This window comes from Micromys minutus, assembly GCF_963924665.1.
Source record: "Micromys minutus genome assembly, chromosome: X".
In the NCBI taxonomy this organism is placed as follows: domain Eukaryota; kingdom Metazoa; phylum Chordata; class Mammalia; order Rodentia; family Muridae; genus Micromys; species Micromys minutus.
Genome location: NC_137970.1, coordinates 125704779 through 125722459, shown reverse-complemented (window position 1 = coordinate 125722459; position 17681 = coordinate 125704779). Strand labels below are relative to the sequence as shown.

The 17681-nt window shown below is 43.9% G+C and overlaps 1 protein-coding gene across 2 annotated transcripts in view; it reads right to left on the bottom strand.

Moving 5' to 3' along the window:
* Positions 1-9278: 9278 nt before the first annotated feature.
* Positions 9279-17681, bottom strand: part of NSDHL (NAD(P) dependent 3-beta-hydroxysteroid dehydrogenase NSDHL) — a 21186-nt gene continuing 12783 nt past the window's right edge. For both annotated transcript variants that reach the window (XM_080910502.1, XM_080910503.1), the window contains 5 exons: positions 17103-17249; positions 14313-14441; positions 12381-12523; positions 10980-11082; positions 9279-10146 (listed from right to left, as the gene is read on the bottom strand). In XM_080910502.1, the coding sequence (XP_080766628.1) occupies positions 9814-10146; positions 10980-11082; positions 12381-12523; positions 14313-14441; positions 17103-17249 (855 nt within the window). In that variant the 3' untranslated portion in view covers positions 9279-9813. The remainder of the gene's footprint in view (positions 10147-10979; positions 11083-12380; positions 12524-14312; positions 14442-17102; positions 17250-17681) is intronic.

Here is a 17681-nt window from a genome sequence, read left to right as displayed (position 1 = left end):
CTCTGAACTGCACTGAGGTGGGGACCACTGTGGAGCTTTCACATTGCATAGGGGAAAGCATGAGTCTCCAGCTCGAAGCTTACTGTGCTCTATCTGCCTTCCTCTCTAGGGGGTCTACAGAGCAGCAGGACATCTGCTCAAAACCAAGGCTGTGCTTATCACCTATGGGGTGAGTGACTCTACCTTAAGATGACCCTACTAGCCTTACATGTTTCTCCACTCTTGAAGGCCAGAGGCTGGGACCTAGCCCTTTTCCTTCTTGAGTACAGAAAAAAAAAAGTTGTTTTTTCCATACTCCTATGGAAAGAGTGCTGTCCTATCCTGCAAACCAGCCCTATGGGAATGACTGACTTTGGGCCTGTGAACTGTGTCTTGTTCCCACAGCCCTATGCCGTCAATGGGAAGATCTCTGCCAAGAGCAACGTGGACTTTGACCTGACCCTCAGATGCAGGTCAGACCTGGGTAGGAAGTTTGGCTTGGCTCAGAGGGAAGGTATTCTGGATGATACCCTTAGCTCTGCAAGTGGCCTCTACCTCCCTTCCCAACTGCAGGAACCCAGATTGGGGGCTTCATGACACATCCTTTCTGTATGAATTAGGCCAGGCCAGTGGCTTGGTCCTGGAAAGGATGATAGGCAGGGAAATGTGGGGGTGGGGAGTGTCCCTGGGATTAAGAGTCACCCCAGCCAAGCATTTTTCCAGGTGGACATGCCGGCTAACAAGTGCCTGATTTTCTGGAAAGAATAGCATCTGTCAAAAACTGTTATGGTACAAACTAGACTTCAGCCCCTCCTTCACTGGGTCAGTCCTTGGGATAAATTAGCCCCTCCTAATCTGGTGGCCACAGGGCTGCAGAGAACCTGGTCCCAGTGGATCTTAAAATAATGTCTTTCTGGCCCCCTCCCCCAAAAATACAAAGTGGTTTTGAGGTTTAAGTTGTTAAAGGTTTTCTTTCCTTTTGTAGTATTAAGAATTGGAAGAGGATTCAGCAGGGATGGCCTTCATTTTCTTTGCTTGTGAACAAAGACAGTCTTTGTATCACCAATGATGTTCAGGTCGATCTGTTGGGACACACAAGTGAAGTTTTCAGTAGATGGAGCCAAGAGCGGATCTGTATGGTACAAAGTGATCCAGGCTGATGCATGTTGGATAAAGGGGTTATGGCTTCAAGTCTGGGCAGCCTAGGGCTGGGCTGCTGCTGTCATCAGGTTAACTAGTGGCAGAGTTAAAGGCAGTGCTCTGATCTCAGTTTCCTGACCACCAATGGTTCTGACACGGTGGGGACAGCCCCTACTCCCCCTCAGGGCTCGGGTGCTGTGATCTGAGTCTCCTCTGAGTCTTTAATTTTGGCCCAGGATACCTCTGACTTTCAGCAGAGTTTTGCCTCTAGGCCTTGCAAGCAGCTACTTACCCACTCCACAGGGTGGCTTGGGCTCACATGTAGAAATAATGAAAGGATATGTGTTTTTGTAGGTGAAGCACCAGTAATATCATCTTGATGATATGTGGCCAAGTGCAGTGTGTGTACACTGTAATCCTCATCAGCCTCAGTCGCAGAAACCATTTAGTGCCTGTGCTAAGTATGCACATAACTGGCCATCTTTAAGTCTGTGGCACTGACATGAGTGGAGGGCCCTCCCCAGCCATGTTCTGTGGGATAGCTGGGAAAGGCTCAACATGTTACCACAAGACAAGACTCAGAGCCCAACAGTCACCAGACTGTGCTTGTGGCTAAATCTGGGCACAGGATGGAGATGATGTCACTAGAGCTTCACATTATTTCACCCAATTAAGTGAGAGTTAATTAGTATTCCCAAGGCGCTTTGAGGGGAGGAGTGTAGCTTATTCACTGCTCGGGTGGCAGGGAGAGGATCACTCACTCAGAAGACACGCAACACTTAGACCTCTGCAGACATGTGGGAAAAGTTAAGTGTGCCAGGGCTGCTGGAAAAAAGAACCACAAACCAGGGTGCTTAAAAGGATGGAGTGGCTTCTCTCTCAGTTCTGAAGGCCAGAAGTCTGAACTGCAAATGCTGGCAGTGCTGTCCCCCTTAGGGAACCTCTAAGGATGGTCCTTTGTGTCCTCCAGCCCTAGTAGCCCCAGGTGTTCCTCAGCCTGGGACCACATGGGCCCCATCTGTTTCTTTCTTCAAATGGCCATCTTCATATACATTGTAGCTCTATTCTTTTCTCTGAGAACACTATCATACTTGAATTTGGGCCCTATAATCTTAACTTGATTTCATCTACAAAGACTATTTACTAGAAAGGCCACCTCACAGAGATTAGGACTTGAGCATGGAACCAAAGTCATGAAATCAGGCTTTAAAGTGTCTATCTGACTGTATATTGTCCTGCTGCTCCTTCCTTCATTTGAACAGCCTACCGTGATTTTTTGGCACCTCAGGTATGAGTCATGGAGTCCCATCCTGGAAGCCCCTTTCAGACATGCTAATCACAGCACCATGGACAGGACTAAGTGGTATGCCCAAGTCTCTGAGTCCCGAACTTGCTGGTGCCAGAGTCCCAGACCAACTAGCAGATGTTCCAGTCCAAGCACTTACTCACCCTGGGCCACTGGATTCTCAGGAGGATCCACTCACATTTCTCAGCACCACCCTCTTGGTGACCTCTATGTAGGTTTTGCACTCATCATTTAGTGACAAATCAGTCCAGAGAATGACCTGAGTAGTTCTGGTTCAGGGCTGAAGGTTTCTAACAGTTTTCTTAAGGTCTTGGGCCCGGTAGAAGCCTAGCAGGCACCCTTGTAGGACAAGAAGGAGAGTTAAGCACTTTCTTCTCTGAGCCAACTTGCCTGGCTGCCCTGCCCCAGCTTTGTGGCAACTGAACCTGTTAGGACTTGCCTGTCCTTTGACCTCTCTTCCAGATGGAACTTAGCTTCCAAACTGAGTTCTAGCATATCTCATGTTTCAGCAGGTGGCTTGGTATCTTCTCTCTGTGCTTCTCCAAGGTTTCTGGGCTTTAGACTCAAGGCATCCTGGTTCCACTCACTTGGATGTTTCTGTCTCCTCCTTTCCAGAGTTTTGCTGGATTGGTTTTGCTATGCAAAGATCAGAGGACCAGGACACTTCTGCCCTGCTGACCCCACCAGCCAGAGGAGCCCTTCTAGACCTCAGTCATGGCAGGATGAATATTGTCCTTTTTCAAAGCTGTCCATTTCCTAAGCCTCAGAGCCTCCTATTGTGTAACATGGGTAACGAAGACTTTGCAGATGTGATCAAGGGCCTTAAAATGAAGAGATGATGATTCAGGATCACCCCGGTGGGTGTAAGTATGATCTTACCCATTTTCATAAGAGTGTGAGGAATAAGATAGTTTAAACAGAGACTCAAGTAATATGCTTTGAAGACAAGAGGCCACAAGCCAAAAAAACAGATGATTACTAGATGCTGAAAACAAAAAGGCAAAATGGCAACCTGTGGTCTGCTCCTATCACCCCTCCCCCTCTGCCAGTGTAATGTGCCTGTCAATCAAGGAGCAGCCTGAGCAGCCCATCAATCACAGGTTAGCTAGAGCAGCCGGAGTTTTAAAATGGACGCGGGTCCCCCCTCACTCCCTCCACCCAGTTTCTGACAGTAACTTCTGTGTAGGACCTGCCCCTCCAGGTAATGTGTGCACAGGAGAGGGAGGAGGCTGTTTGGGGGCGGAGCAGCTGTCAATGGTGGGACTGCAGCTTTAAGTCACTGAAATGATAATTTGGTAGAGCAACCACAGGAAATAAATTCATCCAGGACTCTCATCCCAGGGCAAGGGCACACACCTCACCTGTGTGTCCAAACATATAGATCCAAACATCACTGGTGATACAAAGACAATCTTTATTTACTTGAGAGAACAGCAAATTATTAACAAAAGGCTGAGTTGGAGACTTCCAGCTTGGGGTCAAGGTTCAGCTGTACCCTAACAAGCTGTATATCTGAGAAAGTCTGCTTTTCCTCTCTGAGGCTTCAAGATTCCTTGAACAAAGTGGGGAAAATAATAGATCTTGGGAAAATCAGGAAGAGCGCCTGGCTATTTGTCATGAGTATTTGGGAGTGGATGGGCTTGTTGTCTATAATCCTAACTCCTTCTTTACACCTTCGTATCCTTGACCACTTTCTCCCAAAGTTCCTCTGGCTTTTGGTTCATCTCTTAATTTTCAAAGTCCATCATCCTCTTATGCTCCTTCAGCCTCAAGTTGCAACAAGCTCAGGTGCTGCAGTTATGTCTCTTGTCTTCCACACTTCTACTACTTCTACTACTACTGAACCTAGAGACTCTGAGGTTCAGACAACTAGGCAAGCCTAGAATTTGATCTTTTCCTTGCCACTGCCCAAATCTCCTTTACCAGCAACGTTCTATTCAGTATCACTGCTGTTCTATTTAGTATATCTATATAAGTAGAACCATAGGTGACTTGTCCCTTCATGACTAGCTAGATATTTCACTCACCATAGTGTCCTACAGTTTGTCTGTGTCATAACATGTCTCAATTTTCTTCTTTGTAAAAGGCTGCCTATCACTGTATTGCATATATATGATATTTTGTTTATTCATTCTTCTATTGATGGACCCTTGGAATATTTCCACTTTAGAACTATTTTAATTAATGCTGCTATGAATCTGGGTCTACAAATGTCTCTTCAAGATTTTGCTTTCCATTTTTTTTGGGTATATATCTAGAGGTGGCATTGTTGGATTATATCATAATTCAGCAATGTACAAAGAATCCACAAGCTTGCTAACATCTTGTATTTCTGCATGCAATCATGTCTCTCTGTGTGTAGGTACACATGTATGTGGGGGTATACATGTAATTTCCTGTGGCCTCAAGAAAAATGTACATACATAGTATGATTATTCTATTGCTGTCCACCTTGTTTCTTTTTCAGAAGTGGTTTTTTCATTGGTCTGCACCTCACCTCAGGCTGGCCAGTGAACCCCAAGAATCCCCGTCTCCAACTCATCAGATCTAAGGTAACAAGAGTATGTCAGCATGTTTGGCCCATTTTTTAAGGTGTGTATTCTTAGACTTTAACTTACATCTCTATGTTTGTAAACATGGAAACCAAACTATAACTCTTGTCCACTTGAATATCTGTTTTTATTTTTAGCTTAAAAAATTTAGCTATTTTTCATATATTTTGATCATATTTTTCCCTCTCTTAACTCCTTCCAACCCTGCCTCTCATTGAATATCCTTTCAAGTATCTTTTATCCTATCAGTTTTAATTAAGCAGCAGTTTATAAACCCTTACTGTGAAAGAGAGGCCAAAAAATATTTCAGGTTTTCTTGGGCCAGAGTCAATTCTACCATTGTAGCAAAAGGTGCCTATAGAATATATAAGTGAATAACTGCAGCTGTGTGCCAATAAAATGCTTTAAAAGCAATAATTGAGCCCAGGTTCATAGTTAGCCCATCCTTGACTTAAGGGGAGGAATACTTGGGATAACTTTGGTGGGACTGTGAATTCCTTGAGGGTAATGGCTGTATTGCTACTCCCAGTTTCCTCTCCTCTTCCCGTGAAGAGTAAAGCTGGTGGGGTGTATGTTTCCTGGTTCCTGTTATGGAAAAGCATCTCAAAGGAGTCAATGGGAGAGAGGCTGCCTCACCTTCTTCCCTCCTTTCTATCTCTGCTCAGGACACGCTGCAATTTTTCTCTGCAGAAATTCTCAGAACTCAGTGAGCTACTGTGCATCGCATTTCTCATAGTCCCAGAGCTGAGCATGGAGGGATCGCTGGCAAAGGGAATCCTCTATTTTGGCCACAGTAAATGGCTAAGCCATGCTGAAGAGAGGAGGGTATGAGAATGGGAGATTCCAGTGTCTTTTGCTTGTCCCAGTTCCTGTCCGTGCTTATGTGTGTATGTACACACATGTTCAGGTGTACACTCCTGTCAGTGTATGAGTGGAGGCCAGGAGAGGGCATCAGGCATCTTCCTCTATTGTATATTTTCCTCAATAGATATCCACCTTAGTCTACTGACACAAGGTCTCTCAGTGGACCTAGAGTTCATTGTTTTTGGCTAGGCTGACAGACAGCAAGTCCCACCAAATCTCTTTTTTCTGTTCCCTATTCCTAGTGCTAGGATTACAGGCACATACATCCTTGCCCAGCTTTTTATGTGGGTGCTGAAGATCTGAACTTGGGTCCTGATACTTGCACAACAATCACTTATTTATTGGGACATCTCCCCAGGCCCTATTTGTGCTTTTTTGAACCCTTCAGGTTAGAAACATATCAGATTTAAGCCTGCTATCCTATAGGCTTAGGAACTCTTAGCTAGATTATGCTGGCTAAATATGAATGTGAAAGGTGCTTATTGACCAAAACAGTGGTCCCCATTCTGGTTCTGAAAAGGATCTTTGAGGCTCCCTCAGGTGGCTGATGTAGGAATTGTTGGCCTCTTTAAGACTTGGCATACTTAATGGGTACCTTCCCTGGAATAATAGGTAAGGAATAGAAAGCCCCTGGCCTCTAAGTAGCAAGAAAGCCAGCCCTATAACAGAGTAGACAGTTGGGCCAATAGCTAACCTATGACTGAGGGCATAATTACATGGATATGTAAGATGAGAGGAGAGCTATAAGGAAGAAAACATGTTTGGAAGAAGACCAGGTGCTGCCTCCCCAGTACTGAGCTGGAGGTTGGGTATAGAATGCTGCTGTTGAGGAAGTGGGTGGAGGGTGGTACGAGCTACACTCATGGGGATGGAAGAGTAGAGTTGGGAGGCAGAGGGTGAAAGGGAGACCAGCATGTGCTGCTTCACTGTGAACCTGGAAACTCTGAAGGGCAAGAGGCCATTTCTGCCCTTTGCATGGCTGCTATGGCCTTCATTTTGAAGTCACGGACTGCATGGTGGAACAGCTAGTTCAGAGACTTGCAGACAGGGGTGCTACTGTTCTTTGGTGTCTCTCTCCTGGACCTCTCTCCAAGGCAGGTTTCCCTACAGCTGCTGAGCCCCAGCTTCTTAGCTTGCAATTTTTATTAGGTCAACTCCTGTCTGACATATGGGTATCTTTTGGTACTCAGAGGTTGCAGACCCCATGCATGTCTGCTGGGACTATGGCTCTTCTCTGCCAGCCTGGCTGGCCACTCTCCTTTTGTGCTTCCTGCTGTTCCCTGAGGACACCAAGTCAGGAAAGATCACCTGTGCTCAATGGAAAGCTCCTCTGTGGTGGCAGGACACTGGCTGCCTCTGCCCCTGAGAGAACTTCTGGCCTGATGGAAGTAGGAGAAAGCGAAGGCAGGGGACACATGAAATAAGAGCCACAGGCTGGGGAACTAGAGAGGATTCTGGAAAGGGATGGTCCTAAAAATGCACTGTCAGCAAGCAGGACAGCCTGAGCAAGTGCTTGGATGATGGTGTGAGTGACAGGGCGTGAGTCGGAGTGAAGGATCGTTTTGCTGAAATACGGCACATGTGGACAGGTTGGCTGAGAGATCAGCTAAAGCCCTGTTAGCAGTGAGGTGGAACCTAGAATTGTTTTAGGTCTGACATACTACGACTGGGAGAGGGACAGATCAGCTTGCTGTCACAGCACACCTGACTCAGGTGCAGAGGAGCCAGGAAGAACTAGGTCAGCAGCCACAGAGATGGGAAAAGGGACTGAAATGGGAGACCACTCCATTAGACATACAGAAAGCAAACTGCCTTCCTCTGGCCCCGATTCCCTAGAGAGAAAGTACTGCATGGCAGATGCAGAAGCCACATTCAGGCCATCAGTCATCAGAAATTCAACCTTTGGGTAACCCCTAGCACTAGTGATCACAGCAAGTTGTGCCTTGCAGTAGTTGAGGTGAGGCTATTTCAGTGGTTGGAACTATTTGCAGGACTTGCAGACACAGTGCCAGGTCTATCCTCAGTCAGTTAAGCATGTTTGGGGTACACCCAAGGCTAAAATTTCCTGCTGCTTGCATTTCCTGGTAGGGCATGGGATGTTAGTGGGCCTGAGTTAGACATGCCAGGAAAGACCAGGCAGCTGAGAATGTATGGTCTGTCTTTTTCTAATGAACTCACATTATCTTTTAGGTCTGAGGGGACCTAAATGCTGAAGGGTTGGACTCTATCTGAAGGAAGTGGTAGATCCTTTAACAGGTATGGCCTAGTGGGAGGAAGCTAGTTCTTAGCGGTTATGCCCTTGAATGAGATAGGACACCACAGTCCCAAAGCAACAGTCAACAAACCTGAGTTAAGTTCCTTAAAGAACATTTCCTTTTCTCAAGTTGTTTATGTCAAGTATTTTGTTATAGTGACAAGAAGGCTTGCAAAGAAGGAAGAACACAAAGGACAACTGAGCTTGACAAGGGTCATTTTTGGTCCAAGTGTGTTAACATTCCTGAGGAAGTTTTAAGGCATTCGGGTCTCAGTGTTTGTTAGCTAGGCCTATTGCCTTCTCAACTAGCAGTTCTGAGAAACTCTCAAGCTTTGTTCCCATCTGAGGTGCATCTTTCCTTTCTGTGTACTTCCCTTAAGTGCTTGTTCCCAAGGCATTGTTATGCTGTTACTCTCTGGTCTCCCATGTAGTCAGGAGGATTTTCTTGATCTTTCCCCTCCATTGAGAAAGATTTCCCACTTGTGTCTTCTACTGAACTGAAGACGTATACTGTCAAGAAGCATATGCTGATGACTATGAGAATGATGTCTTTGGTCAGAAATGCACTCAGTGATTATCTCTCCATCCTTCAAGGGCCAACCTCAGTGCATCACCTGTTCTGAAGAAACTATATCATTTTCACTTTGTCTTACGCAAGTGCATAAACAATCATCATTCTTATACTTCAGGGGTTTCTGATTATAACTCCATTACTGCAAGCAAACATGACATCTTAATTACATTTATATCTGAATGCCTTGGCAATTTAGCATGATCTGTCCCTAGGCAGAGCTAATAAGCCAGTAACACAAACTGTATGGTATTAATGTCTTTATTGTATTTTCCTCCAATCATTTTACTCTTGAAGAGTGATGAAGAACTTAGAATTTTTCAAGAATGCATTTCAATGAGTTCAGAGAACAGAAATATCTGGATTGTGAGTGGCCTGTACTCTCTGGAAGGTGGTTTGATAATGTCAGTGAAGTGAGCTGCAAAGACGTCTGTAGCCCATTCTGTACCATCACATAGAAGTTTCTACTCAAATATAATGGCAATGAAAGAGGCCACTCTCTTTGGCTTATTGCCAAGAAGCCCAACATCTCCTATTAATTAGGAGCTGACCAGGTCACACACTGTACCATTGCATTGCATCACCACCGAGCAATAAAGACCACCACCAGACTTTGTGGATAAATGGAAATGCTTTATGGAAAAACAATGGAGGCAGACACTGCAACCATCTTTAAAAGAGACCTTGACAGTATGTGAGGGAGCAAGGAACCAACAGTGGATTTATCCTTAGGGATCAGGGATTGGGGATTACATTCAACAATACTTCTAACTATTGTACTGTGAGCCTATAAAATGCACGTCTGAAGTCTTACTGTGTGTTTACAATTTCTGATTTTGCTTCAATTTTTAAGACCTTGAATGAAGAAGCCCTCACTTCAGTATTGTCTTTCTGATAATGAACCCAGGAGACAGAAGCAGGGGTAGGAGAGAGAAAGACCAAAGCAGTAGACTATGAGTCTGCCTGAAAAGTCTAATTCTATCCTGGGAGAAACGTCTCCTGCTGTTGTTACCTCCAATGTCATGGAGGGAGTCAGGTATGCTACCATCTAACAGCAAGGGGCACACAGCTCAGAAGAAACTCACTTAAGGATATTTGTTCTTCAGAACAGAGAGGACAAAGTTACTGGTGAGGGCACTGGGGAGTTTCACTTGTCCTTCCGCAGGTGATGGAAACTCTGCACAGTCCTTTCGACAGCGTCGTCCATGGTGACCAGTGGCCGGTACCCAATGAGCTTTTTGGCTTTCTCACAACTGTAATAGTGGAATGTTCCAGCCAGTGCCACCCGAATTGGTGTAAAAGTTGGCTGGATTTGGATGAGAGGGCTGACCACCATCACCAGTAGAGACAGCAGGAAAGCAAGGTAGTAGGCCACCCAGTAGGGGATGTGGTACTTGGGGGCCTCATAATTGAGGCCTGTCAGAATGCGGGACAGGAACGTCCAGAAAGGGATTGGCTCGTCATTGGTGATGTGAAATGCCTGGTAAAAGAACATGAAGTTAGAGAGCCCCATATAGCTACTGGAGTGGACAAGCCATACATGGGTCCCCAAGCTCAACTAGCTGCTGGCTCCACTTCCAACTCTTTTTGTGGGAAAGCAAGGGCACACTGTCCTGCCTGCCCATCTCTTTTGGAGGGGCAAAATGGTGAGGTTGTGTTATCCAGGCATCACATGCCTAGCCTCGCCAGTGTATCTGTCTTAGACTCTTAGAATGGGCAATGTTTAAGAGCAAAGTAGGGAAGTGATACACATACTACAAAAAGGCCAGGGCTTTAAGTGATGTTCAGCCTGCACTTAGTAAGTTACATTTGGTTTTATCTTTGCATGTAAGATCTATATTAGATCTTTTAAACCAAAAGGTATAACCATCCCATTTTTATAAGTTATAAGTGGGAAAATGGAAAATGTTCAGGGGGAGGAAAGAGTACTGAGTACTCAGGAGGATTACAGAGCTATTGAGATATAGGAGGCAAGGTGGAAGGACCAGAGTAGATTCTCTTAACTCCGCTGACTTCTGGATGCCAAATGTCAGGAAGTTCCTATATATCACTTGCTAGAGTAGTGTCAGGCCTGAGAAATATGAGACATGTGTGGGTGGGGAGGGAAGATGGAGATCTGGACTATAAGGGGAGAAAAGCAAGGAGTAGGCATCTGCCCAATGTACATGTGGCCAGGCCTGGAGTGAGCATGGGAGCTCTGGAGGAAAAGAACAACAACTTGAGGCTTGGGCCCATCCTTGCTGTCAGCTCCAAAGTAATGTGATGCTGCTATCACAGACTTCCCAGCGGATCCTAAAGAATCAAGTGTCTTACCTTCCCACCTAGAGCTGCATCTCGGGAGAGGTGCTCGGCGGCTAAGATGTGTCCATGAACCACATTCTCCACGAAGGTGAAGTCCACCAGGTTCTTCCCATTTCTGTGGGCACACAGGAAGTATTTCAGTTGTGCTGAGTGTCTGGATGCAGGCCCCACAAAGTCCCAGGACTGAGACAATCAATAAACTAACCCACTTCTACCTTAATAGTCCCTGCCTCTGGTACAGTTAAGTGATTGCAACAGGCAAGGAACTGTGGCCAAGTAGAACTACTGGGACCCTTGGGGGCAGTGAAATATTGAATATGAGAGTGTGGTGCCCTGCATGTCCCAGCAGGACCAGCACTGATGTGTCTTCTTAGGCTCAGATTTGGGGCTTATACCTTGAACACTTGCCCGGGATACACCCAGTCAATGGACTTCCAGTTTTCTAGTACCACTTCTGTAAGTTTTAAGTTTTAAGTCAGGGGATCAGTGAGATTTAGTAAGTACAGGAAGACAAGACACAAAGAGGAAAAAAGAAATGCAAAAGAAGAGACACTGGGCACAGTGGCACATGCCTTTAATTCCGGCACTCAAGGCAGAGGCAGAGAGTTCCAGTACAGCCAGGGCTATATAGAGAAACCCTGTTTCAAATAAAACAAAACAAAACAAAGAAAAAAGAAAAGCTTACACCACTCTGGAAACTGGAGTGACTGTATGTTGAAACAGGGTCTTCGCAGATGAAATTAGTTATGGAGAGACTAGAGTAGAAGTCTTAGCTTAATGCTGATGTCTTTATCAGAGGCAGGCAGAGGTAGGAGTGATACAGAGGCATGCAAGGAGCAGCAAAGACAAGCCCAAAGGCCCGTGGGCTCCTCACAGCAGCCAGGAGCTAGTCCTGCAAACAGACTTCTGGTTTCCATAACTGAGAATCAATTTTTGTTGTTTTAAGAGCTGGGAATTCGAGATAGCACTTCCAGGAAATCACCATGGAAGACAACAAAGAAGCTCACATGTATGGACTGAATGTTTGTGTTCCCTCAATATTCTTGTTAGAATCTAGTCCCCAGTGTACTGGTGTTCTGAGGTGGAAACTTTACATGAGAGTGTTGCCCTCAGGAATCAGAGCCACAGAAAGAAACACAGCAGGTAAGAGGACTAGCTAGTCCTTAGCAGATACTGCTAAGTCCTCTTAGCAGGTACCAACATTCCCGGCAGCTCATCTTGGACTTCTCAGTCTCTGGAACTGTGAACTGTGACTTACTCCTGTTTGTGATGTTACCCAGACTATACTATTTTGTTAAAGAAGCCTGAATAGACTCGGACAGTTATATGATACTTCTTGGCACTCTCAAATTATTTTGTGCATGTGTGATCACAAAGTCAGAAGGGGACAGAGAGCAATGTGAGCTGCCTTACCCAATCATGAATTTCATTTTGCCCTTTTTAGCTGCATCAATTAAGATTGGGACCAACTGGGGGTCCCTAGGGCCGAAAATGCCATGAGGACGAATGGCTGCGGTTAAAAAATTCTTCTTGGGGTCGTTGGCATCCAGTACTGCCTGAAAGAGAGCACGAGAGAAAGGACTCTGTGAGAGTTTTCCAGAGCTAAGATAGTACCATACTACATGTGAAGTACTTCTTATTAGGAGACAGTCTGATGACATATTTGGTATGTGTGCAGGAAGCTGGACAGTTGTCTGTCTTGGGACAGCACACTGTAACTCTATCCCACCTGTCAATGACAAACCAACTATGCAGGAGAAAACTGGCTAACACCTGCTAAGATGAAGTCAGAAAGCTCAGGTTGGGTGCAATGGCTATTTACACATGCTGCGAGCCAGAAAGTGTCTGAGAGTTCTAGTTAATGAGGTAGTCTTGAGCCTCCAGCAAGGTTACTCCCATCAAAAGAGCTCCTGAATTCAGTGGCATGTGCAAAGTTTCAAGCATATGCATGCACCATGTAAACAGTTAAGTCAACAACAGACACAGAGTTGGAGAGCTGGCTCAGTCAGCAAAGCTTTTATTTTGCAGGCACAAGGACATGAGTTTGATCCCCATGTCCAAATTTGTGGAAGAGCATGCTTATAATTCCATGAGCATGGAGACAGACACAGGGAGATACCCGAGGCTTGGTGGACAATCAATTTAGTCTAACTGGTGAGTCCCAGGTCAGTGAATGACCTTGTCTCAAAGGAGGTGAGTTTTTCAGGATGGAGACATGTTCCGAAAAATGTATCGTTGGGTGACTATCATTGTGGGAACACGTCTCCATCCTTATGATGCACGACTATATGAAGAAACAGATTTTGCCTCATAAGTAATTTCCCAAATGAGTTGTTAAATTGTTAGTAAAATCAAGGTGGCCAAATATGTATACGAGTGGTGAAGGGAATGAGCAAACCCTCAAGTGGCTTTGTCATGGCTATCTCTAGTGCTAAAGAGAAAGGAATTTGAAGAGTTTCTGGACTGATCCTAAAGATGACCTATTATGATGATGATGATGATGTGGGTTTAAAGTGTTGATCTGGAAAACAAGAATATGTTACTGTTGGAGTCACCTCCAGTTTTTCTGACTTCCAGTTGAGTATCCAAAAAAGTTCATGCCAGTGACACATTCATGACTTGAGGCCAGACTTCCAGCTGCACAGGGCCCCTGAGGTAACTAATTATCAGGAAACTCACTGTAGGCTTTGGTCATCCTTAAACCTAGTTCTATAGAGCAGGATATAGCTTAGACACAGGACTTGAGCATATAAAAGGCCACATCTGGTTTAGAAAGTTTAGCTGAGAACAGGCTCATCTGTGATTTCCAAGTGACTGTGTCCTGTTCTGAGCTGAAGGTGAGAACAGGCAGAACACTAAGATCTATAGCAGGTCACTGGAGAGCTTTAGCTTATGAGTACCAGCTCGGAGAGCGAACCAGAGTGTGTGGTGTGCTGCAAAGGCTAAGATGGAAGTCCACAGCTGCCCAGTCTACAGTACAGGATCCCCAGTGTCCTCGCAACCTCAGTGCTCAATACAATCCCATGGAAATCATGGGATTCCTGATGAAGACTCTGGATCCCTCTGTGAATCAGGATATTTTATTGTGATTTGGAGATGATAAGAGTACCTACCTTTTGAGATCATTTTGGAGTATAAAGAAGTAGTTCGCAGAAAATACTGAGAACACTATCTGGCTATATTAAGGTATTCTGTCCTCTTGAAATTTAAGTTCACACATGAATTTTCATCTCATGTTGGGTACTTGGGCCTCAAAATACTAACATTCCCATGTTAATAGATATTTTTCTTATGAATGGAGACACCTGAGGTATTTGCTCATTTAACCACCTTTAAAGTACATACTCTCTCCTGTAAGATCTTGGTCTCTGTATAGTAGTCAATGGGTTTCATGGCATAGGGGAGGTCTTCAGTTCCATTTTTTATGTCAACACCTTCAAAGACAACACTGGCACTGCTGGTTAAAATGAGTTTCTGGGAAAAAAATTCAAAGGAAAATACAAGTCAGGAATTATTGCTATTCAAAGTGCATAGCAAGCTCTATCTACAAGGCATTTCCAAGTCAATTGCTGGGCTCCCTTTTTCTTTTTATGTATTCTAAGATAACCAAAAGATCACAACCTTTGGAGCCATAGGAGCTCTAGATACATTATCGTATTCCAATTTAAAAGAGTAGATCTCATTTTTTCTATCCTATCACATCTGAAGGAGACAATCAAAACTAACACTATTCCTAGTAGATCATTATAGGAAAGGGTCTCCATGGAGGAAAGGATGGATCACCAACCTGTATAAAAATTGCTGCCTGAAAAACTTTACCAGTCTTGCCATGTGAAAACATGCATATGCATACGCACATAACTTTAGTCATGTTTTGCTAGTAGAGCCAAACATCTAGCATGTATAAGGCCCTAGGTTCAGTCCACAACAGCACTATGGAAGGAAGGAAGGAAGGAAGAAAGGAAGGAAGGAAGGAAGGAAGGAAGGAAGGAAGGAAGGAAAGTAGCTAGCTATATTCTTTACTTCTTTTATTGAACAGACTTCCAGAAGTCCTAGCCATAATGGTAGGAGAAGACAAACACTAAATTATAATGCTTTCAAAAATGAGAAATCAAAATAATCCCATCAGTGGCTCTCAACCTTCCTAATGTTGTGACTTTTTAATACAGTTCCTCATGTAGTGACCCCCAACCATAAAATTATTTCATTGATACTTCATAACTGTAATTTTGCTGCTATAAAATGTAATAAAAATATCTGACATGTAGGAGATCTGATATGTGACCTTAAAGGGGTCACAACCCACAGGTTGAGAACAGCTGCATTACAAATGAAAGAAATGATAGAAATGAAAAAATAAAATGCTTATACAGAAAACATTAGCAAGCCTATAGAAAATGTTTAACAGTTCATCAAGCTAGGTAAATTCACAATAAATATAGGAAAATTAGGGGCTGGAGAGATGACTCTCCAGTGGGTAAGAGTGCTTAGTGCTGTTGAAGAGAAACTGAGTTGGGTTCCCCACATCCATGTTGTATGGCTCACAACTTCTTGTAACTCTAGTTCTAATAGGATTTGATACATTTGGCTGTTGAAAGCCCCTGAATGTGAGAGCTCACGTGCGTGCACTCACGTGCACACATGCCTGTGCACACACACACACACACAACAAAAATCCCCCAAAACTAAAATTATCATATATATGTGTATGTGTATTATGAGAAGTAGCCATATTCCTAAACATAGCAGAAATTGAAAATGTAGTATAAGTTGGTAATTAACACATGATGAGGTATGCAGGAATAAAGTCAACAAAAGATAAATAAAACCTTTGTGAAGTACAGTACGGTATCACTGAGTGGCATTACAGATTGGGAGATATGTCATATTTATAGAAAGGAAAACTTGCCGAGTGGTGGTGGCTCAGGCCTTTAATCCCAGCACTTGGGAGGCAGAGGCAGGCTGATCTCTGAATTTGAGGCCATCTTGGTCTATATAGTGCATTCCAGGATAGCCAGGGCTACACAGAGAAACCCTGTTCCCAAAAAAAAAAAAAAAAAAAAAAAAAAAAAAAAAAAAAACTAAAAAGGAAAAGAAAAAGAAAAAAAGAAGAAAGACTCAATGTTAGAAAGAAATCATCTTTTTTTAAAGTTTTCTAGAACATAAATGCTACCTGTGGCTTGTAGCACTGCAAGCAAGTGAGATGCTGCACCTAGAGGCTGGGGTTCCATTAGGGTCATTCTAGGAAGCAAATTTCTAACAGTGTTGTAAGCGGATACAAGGCTAAAATCTGTATGACTTTTTTGGCCTTTAGGCTTTATTCAGATATAAGCAACAGTACTTTCATTTTTTCTTTTAAAATATAAGCAAGATTGTTAAACAATGTGATGATTCTTTTTTAAAAAGTTGTGCACAAAATTATCTTATGGTTCTGGAATCCCACATCTGAGTACTGACCCCAAAGAGGCAAAAGCAAGGACTGAGGCATTTGCAGCTCCAAAGGCAAAAGCACCACAAATGTCTATTGATGGATGAATGAAGAAATTATGGTCCAAGGTTAAGGGGAGTATTAGCCTTGAAAAATAAAGAAAATTCTAGCATACTCCAATGTGAACAGACCTAGTGGACACTGTACTGTGGCCAGTAAAAGGATAAGAACGTGGTTGGAATGACTCAGAGAGATGGACAGAGAATGGTGGCTGGCACGTGTTAGGGAGGTGCAGAGGAATGGAGCCCTGCTGCTTACTATGTGACTAGGGATGGACGATGGTCATGGTTGGACAAGGAAGTGAATATAGTTAGTATCACTGGATGTACATATGAAATTATGTTACAGGGTAAAACATTGAAAACATTAAGTACATGCTGTTTTAACAGAGAAAATAAGCAATGACAAATAGGCCTTAATCTACCTGAGCATTCAGATTGCCTATCTGTATTGGAAGATTATAACCCCAACTGGTCCTCTGTGATATCAACTGGTCCCCAGGGCTTAATTTTTAATATTTTCTCAACACGTAAAAGGCAACCCTGGTTAGGCCCAGGAAGACAGTAACAAGAACTACTCCCCCTCCCCTCCCTCTGAAAAAAGCAAGCACATGCTCCTGAAACTTGTCACCACAGCATTCCCCTTACCTGAACTCCAGCCTCTTTACAGGTTTCAATGACATTCTTGGTGCCAGTGAAATTCACTCTATAAAAGAGCTCCTTGTTGTTACTGTATGGCGGGGGTGACGCACAGTGGAAAACTGTGCTTACACCTTTGAGAGCTGGGTACAGGTCCTGGAAAAACACACAAGGACAAAAGAATCATTCCAGCTTAGGGCAGGTCAACAGCCTTCTCACATTCTGTCATCTGTGGCCTGTAGGTCTTTTGGCTTTTTATAATTATATAAGCAACAAAAAACTATATACTCTTTGTTAAAGACTCAAACTACAGAAAGCATGTGGGATAAAACCAAGTTTTCTTTTAACTGTCCCCTATTACCTTGTCCTGAATAAAATGGGAGTACGAGAAGTCAGACAATACAGTGACAGGAAGGAGATTTATAAAGCGAGCAGGTTTCACTTACTTCTAGTAGGAACGTCCTAAGACAAACAGATCTAGGGCAGTAAACATACTGAATGAACCAGGAATCAGTAAGGCTCTCCAAGTCTACTAGAGACTAAAAAGACTCAAGAACCAACTCAGAGACTCCTACTTGCCAAAGAGGC